The sequence below is a fragment of the Micromys minutus genome (assembly GCF_963924665.1).
Source record: "Micromys minutus genome assembly, chromosome: 6".
NCBI lineage: Eukaryota > Metazoa > Chordata > Mammalia > Rodentia > Muridae > Micromys > Micromys minutus.
In genome coordinates this window covers 69,253,728-69,271,458 of record NC_137975.1, presented here as the reverse complement: position 1 = coordinate 69,271,458, position 17,731 = coordinate 69,253,728, and the positions used below count along the sequence as shown (strand labels likewise).

General features: G+C 36.8%; 1 protein-coding gene across 2 annotated transcripts in view; it reads left to right on the top strand.

Moving 5' to 3' along the window:
• The window catches only part of CDK13 (cyclin dependent kinase 13), an 88,510-nt gene that overhangs the window by 56,571 nt on the left and 14,208 nt on the right, over positions 1-17,731 (top strand). For both annotated transcript variants that reach the window (XM_080917564.1, XM_080917563.1), the window contains exons 8-9: positions 8,439-8,540; positions 8,637-8,714. In XM_080917564.1, the coding sequence (XP_080773690.1) occupies positions 8,439-8,540; positions 8,637-8,714 (180 nt within the window). The remainder of the gene's footprint in view (positions 1-8,438; positions 8,541-8,636; positions 8,715-17,731) is intronic.

The following is a 17,731-nucleotide window of genomic DNA, read 5'->3' as shown; positions in this document are numbered from 1 at the left end:
TGTGCCTGGGTCTTAATTTTTAAACATTTCTACCATATAGTAATGTATCTTTTGGTAGAATTTGTCAAGAATATGGTCTTAATGTCACTTAAACTTCAATTGAATAATCATTTTTAAAAGTTTAATCTTGCTATTTGGGGGAATTTTGGCTAATTAAGGATTCAATTTTTGTAATCTCTTGAGATTTCACTCTTAGTTATATTTTCCTTGATGCAACTTAACTATTATACTTGAATGAATGACTTTCATTCTTCTTACTTTCTTATGTTTCATCCTAATTTATGAATGTTTTATAGCTAATAGGTTATGGTTTGAAGATATCTCCATGCTTTTAGAATAGATGTTCTAGACAAAATTATTGCATAGTATACACACACACATCTTTCACAATATATGTATGTAGTATATATGCTGCATATATGTATTGTGTATGTATGCATGTGTGTATATATATATTACAAACATGGTAGCAGTTCACTTACAGGATCTCTGTTGTGGTGTAGAAATTTTCAGGCTAGAGAAATTTACAACCCTGTAATTTTCAATCTTAAAGTTATGGATAGTAAAGTTTTTTTTGGGCAGGGGACAGTCAAATTGATGAGAAAAACTTTGTATCATTTGTTTTATAAGCAAACATACCATCTTTGAGGGAGTTTTTTTTTTTTTTTTTAAGTGTTTTTATAATCTACTGGAGAAATCTACTTTTCCATAGGACAGAAAAGTGTTTTCCACAAAAAGTGAAATTTACTGCTTTTTCAAGAGGAAAAATTATAAAAGCACAATTATTATTACTTTTTTTTAAGTTTGAAGAAAATAAAATAGACTTTGTCTTTGTATTACCCTTTAGCCAGTTGTAAAATCCTGTGTCTTATGGGTCTCAAACATACTTCATAGTTTAGCTTGATCCTGATGGTACCTCTGCCACTGTACTGGAGCCCTCTGTGACATTTTGATTAAGGTAGTCAGTTAGTTTCAGGACTCTGAATGTTTGGTGATGGATTTAACATCTCCAAAGTTGCACCTGAAGGAGATGGGTCAGTAGTTGAGAGGACTTACTGCATTTGCAGAGGGCCCAGGTTTGGTTTCTAGCAACTCTGTGACACCTCACTCCCATCTGGAACTCCAGGGTATCTAATGCTATCTCATCTGGTTCTGGCCTCCATGGTCATTAGGCATGTACATGGAACACATACAGACCTGCAGACAAAACAATCACACCCTCAAAACAAAATTTTACAGCTTCAAATACTGGACTTAAAGTGTTGCTCAGTGGTAGAGATCCTATCTAGTGTGTTTGAGACTGTCAGCTCAACCCACAGGAACATCCAAAACCAATGTGCTGCAAACTTGTGAGTTACAAAGTACTCAAACTAATCATAAACAAACACAATATCTATTAATGCTTCTAAAAGTTGCCTTTATCAGTGTAAAACTTCCTTATATAGTAGCCAGTCTGCTGCATTTCTCTGTGGTCCCATGAGAGGTAGGGGAAAGGAAAAAAGGGGTTTTAACACTTCTGCTGACACACCCTTCCCAGGCCGAACATGTTAAAGCAACGCTGCCATCTAGTGGCTATTCTGATCTTGCCATCTGTTCAGGGACTCAGCATTATGGCTCATCTTGAATTGATGTCATTTTAGAAATGGAAACAGTGCTTTTCTTTTTAATGGGTTTTGAGAGAAAGGGACCCTGACCTGCAGAACGATCCTAACGTGTAGCAGGGAACTTTGGGTCCCTGAGTAAAGCTGAGGATCTTTTGGGAGGCTGGAGACCGTAAGACAAGAAAATACTACAGAGTGACACATAATAGTAAATAATATCTATCAACAGTCCTCACAGTGGAAGTCTTACTCAGATCAGTGACTTAATTGAAAAATCAAAATGAAATTGCAGGTTTTTACTTTCCTTGTGTACTCTGTTTTGATTATGTAAAGTCCTCAAGAGATTACCACCTCCTGGAACCTGTCACCCGTATTTTCCGTACTACAAATTTAAATTTCCAGTGTTGATGTTTTTTTCATGTTATCAAGCATGCGTGCTTGTTGCACATCTCCTCCGAAGTGGTGGGCATGTCTTAAATTAAGCCTTGTTTACTATGCTCCCTTCCCCCCCAAATCATTTGAAGTGAAATCCTCTGACATGGGCACAAGTTAAATAAAATACATGGCTTTTTGTTTGTTCACATCACCAGTACCTAGTAGAGTTAGGAAGTAGATCTGGAATTACAGACAGAAATACTATCTTCTGTAGTGCTTTCTTGGATCAGACCTTGATCTTGTGAAAGTATCTTTCAGAGAGCACTAGGGGCCTTGCCAAGTTTCTTTAAACAGTACCATTAGGTAAACAACCATTTTTATTGTTACTTTATAGCAAAGGGTTTGCTGAATTTACTTATACAAGTGTTTTGTCTGCATATATGTACATGCACCATGTGAATGTATAGTATCCAAGGTGGTTAGAAGAGAGTATTGGATACCCTGGAATTGGAGTTATAAGTGGTTTTGAGCTGCCATGTGGGTGCTGTATGTTGGATCTGGGTTTTCTGAAGAGCTGCCAGTGCTCTTAGCTCACTCCTGAGACGTGTCTTCAGCCCCAGATTTGTTGAACTTACCTGACTTCGTTCTCCCAACTTTCCAGTCATAATATGTGCTTTAACTATAGTTTTCTCAAAGTAGATTAATAAATTACTGGGTTTTTCCACTTTTTTCCTTAGTCATGTTCAGTTCTATTGTACTTAGGTAGTGTTTACATACTAAACTAGAAAGCTAAACATGAAGAGAAAATTCTGATACTTACATTAACTTTTTTAAAAAAAGCATTTTGTATTGCTGTCCCACCAGTTAATGCTTCACTTTTTGATGTGATAATGTCAGCTGCCCTTTCAAAGGCTAGTAAAAGCACTTACCCAGCATGTTCAAGTATTGGGGTTAATTCCTGGTTAATTTTAGGTTTATAAAACAAACTCAGTCACCAGTGGTTTACAGTTGAAGGTACTTAATACCAAAACTGGAACTTGCTGACTTTTAGACCCTTTTATCTCTGAAGTATGTATAAAGTTTAGTTTTGCCATCTACAAATAAGAGTTCATTGTACTTACTGTTTTAATAACAGGGAGTTTTTATGTATGTGACTGCCTTTGATGGAATTTCTTGCTTAGAGCTTTAATTATATAAATAAACTGAAACTTTTTTTCAGTGTTATCATAGGACTTCCTAATTCTTTCTATGGTCTAAACAAGATCTCTTGGATGTCAGGAATCTGTAACCAGATCTGGAAGTTTGAAAGGCTAATTTTTTAGGATTCTGGATTTCCAATTATCTCTGCATTTGGATTATCTTTTCATATTGCAACACTACTTTTGGATTTCTTGGGATTTCTTTTTACTTCTAAACGTAATTTCAATTTTATTTACTTTGATCTTTACCTTTGTAAATATATCAATCAACCTAATCATAACATGGAGTGTTTTCTTAACCTGGAGTGTTTTCTTGCTAATACTATATAAACTGTTGAGTGATGTGGTTTGTGAAACTGGCCTTAGTGCCCTCTTAACTTTTTTTTTTATATTGAGTTTTGCTTTTATGATTAAAGTTCTTTTGTTTGCATACTTTCTCAGTGTTTGCTTTTTATTAAGTAGTAAGATGCAAAATGTGGCATAGTATCCTTTTTGGAGGAACAGAACCGGAATACCAACCTGTTTTTTTTTTTTTTTGTTAGGGAGTTAAGTATATGACCCAGGCTGGACTTTAACTGAAAATACTCCTATCTTTTAGCATACTGAGTGCTGTGATTTCAGGAATGTTCCATCAACTTAAGTTTGTTTAAAATATTAATATACTACTAACTTCTTCAAGTGTTTGCTGCCTCCCTCCTCCCAACCCCCTGACCTAGTTTCTGTCTCCTTGCTCTAGAAAATGTACATTTGCTCAGCCATCTCAGGGAGCTACAGATTCAGTGTGGTTGGCAATAAAAATCATTTTATGGGTCTCGTGTGAATAGTCACTGGAAACAATGTATTTTAAAACTCAGTTTGACTGTATTTTGAAAAGTGAATTAATCTTGAAAATTTGGAAACAAGAACAATTGAAAAAATTATTGTGGCTAGAACAGGACAGTAGACTGTGTTAGAAAGAGGTGAATTATTTCCCAAGGGTCTTTTCTGGAGAATAGTTAGAAACCATTACCTGTTGTGAAAAGTCTGTCTCCATTCTTACCTATAAGGTTTCTGGTCAAGTAGCTGGATACACTTACAGTTAGGAGAGGCAAACAATTGAAAACATTTAATTACAATTTCTCAGTTAATAATGTTAACGGATGGTTCCTTACCTCATTGCATCACTAATACTTAACTGTAGCATCAGTTCAAATGGTGAGTGCTCTATAGCCATCCAGGAAGCGTGGTTGGGATATCTGTGACCATTTAACAAGCCTTCCAGGGCTGTTGCCAGAAATATGAAAAGAGGGGTGGAATTATGAAGCATGACTAGAAGAAGTGGTGGCAAGCACTTGGTCACGTGGCCACACCTCACTGCAGTGAGGATGGGAAGTATAGTGTATTTAGTGGACGGCTGCTCTAGAAGTGACCAAGTACTAGAGGACGGTGTTCTCACTACTGCAAGTAGTACTGTTTGAAAGCAATTTTCAACATCGGAATTTTTGATAGGCCAGTTAAGATAGCCATCTTTGAAAAAGTAAATTGGAACTAAGATTTGAAGGTGAAGAAAGAAAACTTAATGAAGACCCGACAAAGAATATCCCAGTAGAAGCTTAGTTGATGGTAAACACCCTGATGATTAAGAGTCTGAAATTCTACCGTAGGGCCACGGGAACGAGATCCTCAGTATACAGGCTTACTATAAGGCTGCGTTAAGTTTTATTTATTTGCAGTAGGACATGACCTGGTTTTCTTTTTAAAACAAAATGTTTTTAAAAAGATGGAGGGGGCAAAGGCACTTTAGAGGTGAGGAAACCAATCCCTATACTGTTGAAATGGTTGGCAGAAAGCAGTAGTAATAGCATCTTTGTAGAAATTATTTAGTCCTGACCCAGGGTTTCTAGTGACCCTCCTTAGATCATTTAGTTCCCGGGTCAAAAACACACACATTCTTTATAATTACAATAAGCCTTAAACAGCACAGGAGATGGGATTTTAGAATCTACTTTGCTATCTACATCCCCGAGTTACTGCTGTGTTTTATCTGGGCTGCTCTTGACTGCAGTTGGCCAGCCCTCGGCACCAGGGTTTTTTAGGGCTCACTTAATTAACCCATGCGTTTTCTTCATCCTTCACCACAGCTCACTCTTGGGTTGTAGCTGTTGAAATTGTAAAAGTTTTTATTTAAGATGAGTTTGTTGATTCCCAGCTAGATATGACGGCATAATATCTGTCACCTTAGCACTTAGGAGGCTGACTCTGAGGCCTACCTGTGGGCTACCTGAGGAGACCACGGTCATTCCCCAGCCATAAGAGCAAAGGAACCTGGGTTATTTTTCTGTAGCAGGTAGGTAGGTATTAACAGAATTATCGAGATTTTTCATGAGTAGTTTACCTTAAGGTTTTCTTTCTTGTCTCTAAAATATTACAAATTATAGTATGGAAGAAATCACTGAAGATTTTATTATGTTTTGTTTGATAAATAAGTATTTTAAATCTGGCTTCCTTTATATGAATCTAGATAGGAAATAAACATAACCAAATCAACCTCCCAGAACACACCTTTCCAAGCTCTGGGATTTTAAGAGTCTGTGGAAGAAACACATTGAAATACATCACCAAACAAACAAAAGTATCTGGCAAAAACTAATATTTTAGAAACACTTAGAAAACAACTAGTATATTAAATCTTTGTTATACACTTAGGACTGTGTTTTGTGTAGTTTTGTGTTTAATTATTTTGCCAGTTTACTTTTCTAAATTTCATAAAGGTGGCTAAGCAAACTTGAAGCTAAAAATAATGATGTAATAAATTACATAGAATTTGATATGGCAATTAAATTAATCTTTTGTTTAAACTTTTCTCTTAAATAAATTTCATTACTTAAATACTTGTAGTTTCTCCATACCTTGATTTTTTTCTAAGTTTAAAAATTAGAGATTTGTATTAATTTAACTATTTCTTTGAGAGTAGTTAATCTTACAGCATAGGCTTCAAGTGCTTATAGACCTTTGAAACAGTTTAAAAACTGTTTCTCAAATGCTTTTCAAGCTTTCTTCCCCTACCCAGAAGATTCATATGTCACCTTATGTTACATTTAAGTGCTAATGGTACCCCATGTTTTCCTGGGCTTTGTGTTTGGGTTCACGTTAAAGAATGTCTTGACTTTTGACTGAAGTACAGAAAGTTTTAAGACAGTGAAAGCAAGTCAAGATGAGTTGTTCAGAGTGGAGATTAGACTTTATGTCAGGAGCTCTTTTGCTGTGTATGAAATGATAGTGTATGGCTAAGAAAAACGGAGACACTTTATAATTATAGGAGGAGTGATACCAGGAAACGAGCAAAGAAAATTTACTAAGGAAAGTATACTCAGTTTTCATTTCTCTAGGCTCTTTAGCCAGGTGTGGTGATATATGCCTGGCTTTTCCAGCTCTTGGGGTCAGAAATACGAAAGTCACTTGAAACTCAGAGCTACCCTGGCTACAAACCAAGTCCCAGGACGCCAGGGATGGGATAAATGTAAATGAGATTTTGCTGGAATTAAATCAAATGGAAAAAGCTTTAGATTCCTGTTAATTTTCAGTTTTGATCAGTGCCAACAGAAGGTTTTTTTTGGCTCTGGAAATACCGTGATGACCACATTGATAACTTAAGAGTATTGGTGCTTACATTATTCAGAGAAATCTGGCCAGTTTAGGACAAAGCATTTCAGATGCATCCTAGGCTTTCTGGAGCCAGAGACCTATGGTTTCTAAGAGAAAGCTGCTGGGTTAAATTTTAGGAAATTTTTCCCTTCCCCAAATGAATTTGATCCAACCAGTTTCAGGTGAGTGAATGGGCTTGGGATATAGCCTTCCTGGGGAACTGCCCTTGTTCCATCTAAAATATTACGCTTTTTAAGTGATTTAAAGTTGTAATTACTCTGAAGTCTTTAACCATAGGTCCTGGTTTTTTAGGATCACACTTTTTCATATGAATCATAAAAAAAGTGGCTGTTAATCTGATGTTTAGAAATACTTTGCTGCAGCTGGGCAGTGTCTTTAATCCTCAGCATTTTGGAGACAGAGGCAGGTGAGCCTCTGAGTTCAAGGTTAGCCTGGCTTACAGAGTGAGTTCCAGGGTAGCCAGATCTACACAGAAAAACTCTTGAAAAATCAAAAACGAAGAAAACCTTTGCTACTGAATTTTATACTGGAGGATAGTCAGACTTGGTGTTATTATAAGTTGGTTCAGTTTATATATGTTCTCTTTGTAGTTCTCTGATAAAGCATCATACCTGTAGCTTGTAATTCTGTGTAGTCTAGACCACAAATAATTATAAAGTCAACATCTACTTTAATTTTACAAACCAGAGTGCATCCAGATGTGTTAAATATTATCAGATATGCTAATTAAAAACTTTTGCTAGGGGCCACTCTGGTGCCACCCACCTTGATTCTCCTAGCACATGGAAGAGGCAAAAGGGTCTCTATGAATTCAAGGCTAGCCTGGTCTTCACATCAAGACCCTATCTCATCAACAAACAGCAAACTTTTGTTAGAGATTCAGGTAAAGCACTCACCTAGCATATGAGAGTTCTTCAGTTTAATCCTTAGACCCAAAACAAAACCAGTCATTGTATTAGGTAATCTCAGTTTAAACTACATTGTTTTTATGTTAGTCATTCCTTTATGAATGATTAGGTTTTACAGTTCTTATGGAAGGGAAATTATTACTTAGTAATTGAATTGAAGTGACTTCTTGTTGACCAAATTGCAGTTAACAGCTAACTGCTATCTATATGTTCACATGTTCAGGGAATAAATGCTGCTTGCCCGTGCATTTTATGACTGTGCGTTATTCAGAGTTAGGATTATGGGATTGTTTTGATTATCTAAAATAGTATTTTTCCATTAATTATTTGTTGACTTTACATCTCAATATTTGGCCCCTCTCCCAGTCCCACAGCTCCTCCCCCTTCCCTCATCTCCTTCTCTGAGAAGGGGGAGCCCCCTCAGGACTGGGTCCATCTTCCTTTGACAAGGCAGCCAAGTTAAGGGAACAGGATCCACAGTCAGGCGACAGATTCAGGGACAGCCCCCCTTCAGTTATTTGGGGACTTGCATGAAGAGTCGGCTGCACATCATCTACATATGTGCGGGATGTCTAGGTCCAGCCCACTGCTAGCTCTTTGGTTGGTGGTTCAGTCTCTGTGAGCCCAACATATTATTATTGAGAGACTCTCTTACTACAACAAGTGTTAACTTTAAAGAGTCCTGATTTTCGTTTTTGTTTTTGTCATAGTCGTCCGTACACTAACAAGGTCATTACTTTGTGGTATCGTCCACCTGAACTGCTCTTGGGAGAAGAAAGATATACACCAGCCATCGATGTGTGGAGCTGTGGGTAAGATGGGCACATTTTCTCAGGGCACTAAAGAGTTCTTTTAGTGAATTAAAGTGAGAAAATTTCGATAATAACGGCTCTACTTTTCTCTACTAGATGTATCCTTGGGGAACTCTTCACTAAAAAGCCTATATTTCAAGCAAACCAGGAGCTTGCACAACTAGAGTTAATAAGGTAAGCTGTTGGTGACATTTTTGGGGAGTAGAAGATGTCATGCTCCACAGGTTATGAACTTATTTCAAACCTGTGTCTTTGGTGACGACTACTAAACAGAGGACAAACTAGAGTGCAGGCCTCTGATACTCATTCTGGTAAAATTGAGGATTAAAGATGTTTTAATTTTTCCTTTATTTTGATGTTACTTTGGTGGCATGGAACTTAGTCTCTCGTAGGACGGAGAAGAAGGAGTGTAAGGATAGAGAGATTGATGAGACACTTCATTCTGTGCAGTGTTTGTGCACACAGGAATATGTGCATGTGCCTGTCAGCATGTGCCGTGTTCGTAAGGCTCTTAGGATATAGCTTACAAGCAGTTAACTTTCTCTTCAGATTGCATTTAAGAGTATTCTTTTCTCTGTTTGCCTTTTTTGTTCTTTTCTTTTTTTTCTTTCTTTTCCTGTCAAGATAGGATTTCACATTGTAGCACAGGCTAACCTTGAGCTCTTAGAAGTTCTGCCTTAGTCTCCCCATGTTGGGATTACTGGTATGTCATCAAACTTTAGTTTTTTTTTTTTTTTTTTTTTAAAGGAGTTTGGTTTTCTCTATAACAATGTAAATGTACAACTTACACGATTTGCATGGAAATTTCAAAATGAGAAGGTGTTTTGGTAGAGAATTTGGAAGGAGACACAAATTTCCAGCATTTCTCCTTTCTAACTGAACAAAATAAATATAAAACAACATTCAGGAACCAGAGAAGGATTCCTAACTTCATCTTCGAAATCTGAAAGATACCATCTAGAAAGAGAGCACTTTATTCAAAGAAGAAAGTCCTAAGAGTGGATATTCTGCCTTTGGGGAATGTTTAATAAAATTACAAAAAGATTGTCTCAGTTCATGTCATTTTTGTACTGTCCGAATAGCACAGAGTAGTTGATGCATACAGACTAAAGGTTGTTTAGCTCGAGATCAAAGACTGGCATTTGAAGACTGAAAAGCTGTGCTGTCAAAGTCCTTGTCGTTAATAGCAACTCTTCGAAGTCCGAAGGTGACACAGGAACCAACAGATAAAGCTAAACACAGAGGCTAGCTGTTTTTATAGAGATGGTCCTGTAGTGATTCATTAATGAGTTTCATGACTTTCGCACCTCCCAGAATTTACTCCTGTCAAATTCCATTAATATGTGACTTTGGGGTTAAGTTTCCAATGCATGAAATTTAAAGAACTTGTTTAAAAAAAAAAAAAAAAAAAAAAAAAAAAGTAGGAGTGGAGTTTACCAGGAACACAGCAAGGTTTTATCTTTCCTTTATGGCAGGAAAGTGAACTAGAATCATGAGGAACTGATATTCCCCTAAATACTAAGTATATTTTTCAGTGCTAATTTGAACATATTAGAAAACACCAAAAATGAGAATTCCCAAAGAATAAAATAGCTGAATATATATGATCTAAATAGGATTAAAATTAGAACGTAAAAATGATGATAAGGTCTGCATTTTAAAAAGAGCAATAGGGAAAGTGGGAGGGATGCTGGTTCAGTAGGTAAAGAGTTTCTGTGAAGCCTAATGAAGTGAGCTTGAATGAGAGGACCAATTCTTTGCACATGCCTACCATCAGAAACAGACATGCCCACAGAGCACACATACACAGATTGGAGCAGTAGATCAAATATTAAAGTGTCATGGCTCAATCTTTGCTTAGGAGAAAGCTACACCGTTCAATTTAGTTTGTGCTGTATTCTGATGTTTTGGCCAACCACAAGTTGTATGGACAGTGGTGATCCATGAGGGTGAAAATTGCTACCAGCTAATGCTATCATAGTTCCTTTAACATGGTAATGCACACATGGCTTTCTGTTTGGGATGCCTTCTCTACTGTGGTAGTCATTTTCAAGCACAGTACACATAATCATTAAGTACACAACAGTCCTAAATGGTAATATGATACTTACTGCACCTTTATTCTCACACGAACTTGTACATAAAAATTAACTTTATTGTAAAACAGTACTCCACAGTAACTGGCTTCAGCATTACATATCTCATGTTTGCTGCCTTTTTTGATTGTACTAAGATGTCACAGTAAGTGATTGGCCAAACAGTGCAGTTCTCAGGACAGATCCTGGCTGTATAGCTTAAGGAAGAAAATGAAACCAATGAATGGATCATTCAGGTGACAAACTGGAACAGCAAAATAAAGCTCAGGGAATAAACACTTAGCAAGATACAATACAGAAAAATGGAGAGCTTCATGGATAAAGCCAAGGTTTCATGTCAGAATGAGTTACCCACTGGATTATATAAAATAGTCTTAAAACTTAGAAGAAAAGGAATGCAGTGAAATGAAGACTTTGATATAAAAGTTACCTTGGATATAAAGAAATAACAAGATTTTTTTTAATTCACAAAAATAATCTTATAACACATTAGGAAGTCCTAAATATATAAAATGGTACTATCAAAGTACTCAGAAGAACCAGACCCTGAATGTTCATATGGAAATTCTTGCAAGTATTTCTAAAATCAGTAGTTGTAATGTTTCTTAAACTATTTTTTTTTCAAAATTGAAGAAATGATTAGAAAGTAAGTTAAATAACCAACAAACATTCATTAAATATCAGAAAAATTATAGTACTGTGTGCCTGAGATTAACTGGTGCCTCACTCTGACTTGCTGGCAGAGAAAGGTTGTGAAAGAACACCATTCCTTTTTTTTTTCTTTCTCATTCCTCTGTATATCCAACTCCTCAGTCTTGCATTTTGTAGTTACTCTGAATAATAAAGAGAAAAAAGTATAATACTCATTTTGTATATTAGAGAATTTCCTATAAGGAGGAAATGGATTAGGGTAAGAAACAAAAAGTAAACTTAGCCAAACTGAAGATTTCACTATAAAGTCAGACAGATTTCAGTGCCCTCAAAGAGGCCAGCATTTCAGAATGTGTGTCAGTCTCAAAGACCCACTCCTCTCCCTTCTGTTTCCTGCCTTCTCTCTTGCATTGTCTCCACTGGAAAAGAGGCCCCTCTCTTTCTCTTGTACATATGAGGTTAGCTACCTGCTTTCTTAGTCTCTGACCATACTGATGAACCTACTATCTAATCCTTCAATGGAACAAGAGCAAAGCGAGATGTGTTTGTTTTTGATAAATGAGGACACTTCCTTTCTTTAAGAGAATCTGTTAAGGTGAACTTTAAAATTATTTAACATGAGGATGTTTCATATCAGGAAGCAATAACTTAATCTCATATCAATAGGAAAATGATTAGCTTAAAAAACAATGCATCTATATTAGGAAGTTTTTAAAGTAATGGTATGTTTAAAGCTATAAATGTTTGAAATTGAAAATCTATGAAATGATAACTATCTATTCTTCAATATCAAGTAAATACTATAAGTAGTTCACAAATGTAACTAGTTTTTCAATAGCCATGACTCAGTGCCTGAAGAAAAAGGTTCCTAACCTCAACCCTTAATCACTATCCCAAAACTGAGGTCACTGCCCTGTTTTCTGTTCTTTTTTTAACCCATTCTCTTTACATCTTGCTTACTGCCCCCCCCAGTCACTCTTCCCACAATCCTTCCCCATCCCCTCCTTCCCTTCTCTTCTGAGCTGGTACCCCCATCCCCATTAGCACCCCCCCCCAACACCCAGACTGGCACTTAAAAACTCTTGAGAGGCTGGGTGCTTCCTCTCCCTCTGAGGCCAGACGAGGCAGCGCAGATAGAACACTTCCCATGTATAGGCAACAGCTTTTGGAATAGCCTATGTTCCAATTGCTCAGGACCCACATGAAGACCAAGATATACATCTGCTACATATGAGCTGGGAGGCCTAGGTCCCCCCTCCCCCCTTGTGTATGTTCTTTCATTGGTGGTTCAGATTCTGAGAGCCACAAGAGTCCAGGTTAGTTGACTCTGTAGATCTTTCTATGAGGTTCCTATTCTCTTCAGGGGCTTCAATCCTTCCTCCTGTTCTCTATAAGAGTCCCCAAGCTCTATCTGCTTTTTGGCTGTGGATGTTTGTATCTGAGTCAGCTGCTTGGTGGAGCCTCGCAGAGGACAACACTCTTCTGTCTGTATGGTTCAGGAGTCTGATGAAGGGTGGAGGAGAGCTGGTGGGAGAATGGAGGTCCTCCTGGGATAGCAGGCTGCTCTAGGCAGGTTGGCTTGGCTCAGAGGGCTCAGAGAGCAGATGAAATGGGTCCTTAAACTATTATGTAACTGCTTCCTAACCTTCTGTTGCATACTTTGATGTTCTCCCTTCCTCAGTAATATCTTGAACACATGGCAAGCTAATCAGGAGGTTAGTAACCTGAAGTTTTTTAGTGAGGTTATCTTAGTTAAGGGATGTGAGTATCAAGAAGTTGGTAAATGCAGATTTTTTTTTAAAGTTGACTTACATAGTTAGAATTAGTTGCTTTTCAGAAACATTGTTCACTAACTAGGGGTGATGAAGTAATTTCATAAGTGAAAGGAAAGAAAAACAAAACCAAAGGATTATCCTAAGTACATTGAAAATGCTTTTAATATTTGCTTCTAAGAGAAATACAAAATACAGGGTTACCAAAATTATGTAATTATATTTTTTTAGTGTGATTCCCTCTAAGCCTGTTCTTTCTTTCATTGTTGGTTGGTCCTGATTTTGTTGGTGACCAGACCTAGTTAACATTACAGTTAGGCTTCAAAGTAGGTATTAGGTGTAGGAGCTTCACCTGAATATTTCAATTAAACTTCTTACATCTCAGTGTCTTCTACTTTCAGTTTAAAAAACCTGAACCTTAGAGAAGTAAATTAAGGGTCTTTCAAATGATAATTGGAAAAGTTGAGCTTTGAATTAACCATTCTGTACATGCAAGAAATAGGACTTCTAAAAATTTTTATATAGTATGTACAAATAGTAATATTTCACAAACAGTTTGAAAATTTCTATGTTGAGATTTCTGAAGGAGAGACATTAGCAAACTATTCAATTTTTCATTAATAATTCTATAATGGTAAAATATAGTATGTTGCAGGAACTTTTCAAAGAACTAATAGAAAAATGTTACAGATAAATTTATAATGTGAATTAGCATAAAAAGGAAGCTTTAATTGCTGTAATTTTTCATTTTACTAATGAAATAATCTGGTTATGTGATTTGAATAGATGTTTGCTGGGGATGTAAGCTCTTTAAATGTAAGGGGGTGTAAAACAGTAAAAATTTATATCATTAACACCAAGAATAATATTTTAATGATAAAATTTTAGAAGAAAAAAGTAAAGAACAGTTACTTTTATTGCTGTTTACCAGTGTTTAAATGTACAAAGTCAGTCAGTTAGTGGTGTTAGCAAAGTAAACCAGTATGAGATATGTATAGTTGGAAATAATTTGTATATAACACTGCATATATTTTCATATAAAGAGGAGAATATGTTGAATGTGCCAGATGATTGCCTAAAATGAGGTTGATGAAAATGACAAGATTAAAAGACTCATGACATGTACTAATCTATAGAGAAAACAGTAGCTTTTATAAATGTGTACCAACTAGAAAATACAGTGTGGTGGAGGATGTGCTCTAATAAAATCACCAACATGTATATGTCCCTGAAATACTGAAAAAGTGTAGAGTGTTCTTAAGATTTTTTTGAAGATTTGTTGGAGAGATGATTTAGTGGTTAAGGGCATTTGTTGCTCTTGCAGAGAACTTGAATTTGGTTCCCAGCACCCATGTCAAACAGCTAACAATTGCCTGTAATTACAGGTTCAGGGGATATGATCCCCCTACTGATCTCACAGGACACCATACTTATGTATACAAAATAAATACACATAATTAAAAATTAAAATAGTAAAAAGACTGTTGGACAGTTTTTATTTGAGGACTAGGCTTTAACGGGCCTTTAAAACTGGCAGTTTACCCTATCTTAAATGTGGTTTGCTTTTATGTTTATTTTTAGTATGTGGGTTTGTGTACATGAATGTGGATGCTCAAAAAGGCCAGAGGTGTCAGCTCCTCTAGTGCTAGAGTTAGAGTTGTTTGTGAGCCATTGGTTCTAGGATCCCTGCAGGAGCAATATGTGCACTTAACTGCTCAGTCTGCTTTCCAGTCCCATGTTTTCTTCCATACACAACTAAAATTTATAAACATGGGGGTTTTCTCACATTGAACACATTTTGGCTTTGTTTTGTATTTTATATCTGTGTAAAGATAAACGTGAAATCCCTAGGAAGGAAGTAGGGGTGCAATAAGAAAATAACCAGGAAGAACTTTTTTTTTAAAGAAAACTTAAAATATCTTGTTAAAACCAGGTTACAATACCCAAATTACTTGGGCATAATCTGTGGGTAAATCGGTGGAATTACATGAGAATGTTGGAGAGCAAAGCAGTCGATGTGCACCATAGTGTGTAATTTAGAGGAGAGCAAATCAAAGTCATTTGACTTAAACAGAGATAGGGTCTCACTATTTCACCCCATCTAGCCGTAGAATCACATTGTAGAACAGGTTGGCCTCAAGCTTATGACAGTCTTTCTGCCTCCCAAATGCTGGGATTATAAATATACACCACTATACTCAGCATAAACAATGTTGATGACATTACTACTACATACTGAGAATGCCATGGAGTCCAAGAAGAGGAAGTCCCATATTTGTATTTATTGGTTTTGGGTGGGCACAGACTAATTAGTAAGATATAAGGGTATAGGAAATTATACCATTGTGCGGTGTGTGTGGGTGGGTGTGTGTAGTCAAGGAAGGTAACTTTCGGGCAGAAATCTAAGTTCTTCAAAGTCCCTAGACATAAGAGTGTTGCAGTAAATATTAAAAAAAAAAAAAAAAAAAGAAAGAAAGGTTTATTTCTTTACCGGCCCTGAGGTCTCACTCCTGAGGCCTGGTTTTAGTTCCGCGCTGCACCCAGTCTGAGCCACCCAGTCCAAGCTGCCCAACCCTGTCCCTGCAACTCCCTTCCCTGTTGTTCTGTTTTTCCTGGGGTGTTTCTCTACCCCCAAATCCCACATAAACACAACTCTACAGCCTGGTAGCTTTTCATACAGGTTTATATATTCAGCTCTCGATCCACAAACCCTCTACACAACAAGATTACATCAAATAGACAAAGATACAAACTGCCCTTCTATATGAGATATTAGACCTATAAAATCCTTAATGCTCATAGCTGTTTACCGCCAATCAATCCCACCTGGGTCCAGCTGGTCCTTGGGAACCTCCATGTTGCCACAACCTTCACCCTGGTCCCTCTGACCTCCTCAGACCTCTCAGCCCTCCTCACCCTCCCCACCTCCCTCACCTCAACCAATCATTGGCTTTTCTTTATTTTACTAATTAAAATGGGTCAAAAGCCACCCTTGGGCACTCCACTGGGCTGCCCTTCTTGGGAAGCAGAATTAACATTAAAATACAAACAGCTTCAGGACAATCTACATAAGTGCCCTTGATTTGTTTCCATGAATATTCAGTGAGTAGTCTGGAGTGGAACTGCACAGTTCAGTCCTTCCACTTGGTGGTTACATTATGGATAGGATGTAGAGTAGCAGTATGAGAACACTTCACAGTTTGAGTTCATGTAGATAAAAACACATTAAAGACGTAATTGTTTGTCTGAGGATGGACTTGGGAGAAGGCTAAGAATGAAGAATTCATTCTCTAGTTGATATATTTAGACATGTTTCATTCTGATAAGTATTTTTTAAAGTTGCTTAAGGTATGATTCTGTAACGTTTTTAAAAAAAACCTTAAAAGCTAAAGAACTTTCTTTTAAGTGTGAGTGTATCAGGCAGCAAAAGTATAATAAGGGGGTGAGCATTGGAGTCTGGTAGACCTGAGCTCAAATGCCAGCCCCATGACTCTTGTTTGTGATGTAAGTTCTGTGATGCTATAAATTTGACTCTTCGTAGTTAGAGCTGGACTAATAGCAAACCCAAGGAATGTACAAAGTGAGTGTAGTCAGTCTGCCCCAATGCAGACTTACTGCCTTACCTTATCTGCGATGGTACTTCAGTCAGAAGCTAAGGTATATGCTGAAATGTTGGTGTCCAGATTAAAACTGGAAAACTGATCAGGTATAAATAGTAATAAAAATTCTGCTTTAAAGCTGACAGTGCAATGACTGATTTATTTATAATTTGCTTTGTTCAAGAGAGTTCAGCTGGAGATGGAGCTCAGTGGTAGAACACTTGCCCAACACTCTGGTTTCAATCTGCAGTAGCAATAAATACATCATAATTACAGATATTTTCACAAGGCAGATGGTGCGATTTGCATTAGAGATAGAATGGACTAAGAAAGGATGAAAAAAGAATGGAAAATATTGGAGGTAACAAAATGGGGTGGATGGGGAAAATTGTTTTTATGTGGACATAGACAAAGGTTCACACATGTTCTTGTTGATTGTTTGTTTATTTACTTATTTGGTGTTGTTTTTTTTTTTTTTTTTGGATACAAGCTCTCTCTGTAGCACTGGGTTCAGTAACCTGGCTGGCCTTAAACTCTATAAATCTGCTTGCGTCGGCCTCCCAAGTGTTAGAGATACATGGGACTACTCCCAGGTAAAGATTAAGAGTGTGCACTTTCAAAGCTTCAGGTCTAGGTTGCTGTGTGGGTACAAAACTTTAGGATTGCATCACTTCTAAATGAAGAAAACTTCTGATTCTGGGAAATGTACATGGCTTTAATCTTAACCACTGGACCCTCTCTTGAGCCTCACTTTTGAGAATATCTGTTATATTTCAGTCCCAGAAAAGTATTGATGCAAATCAAGTAGACAATAAATTTTTATAAACTATGAAAATGAAATAGTTCCTTTATTAAGCTTGAGTTATAAAATCTTCACTTGAATATAAGTTGAGTGCATATTAGAAAATCTTTTAATGTAATTATTGGCATTACAATTCTAGGGAAAGGAATACAGATGATGAGAACAGTAGAGCTAAAATTCAGACTGACAAACTAAACTTAAAAAGCCTCAAAAATGAAAAATTAAGAAGTAAATGTGTGTGTGTGCACGTGCACACACAATGGGGTGTTCA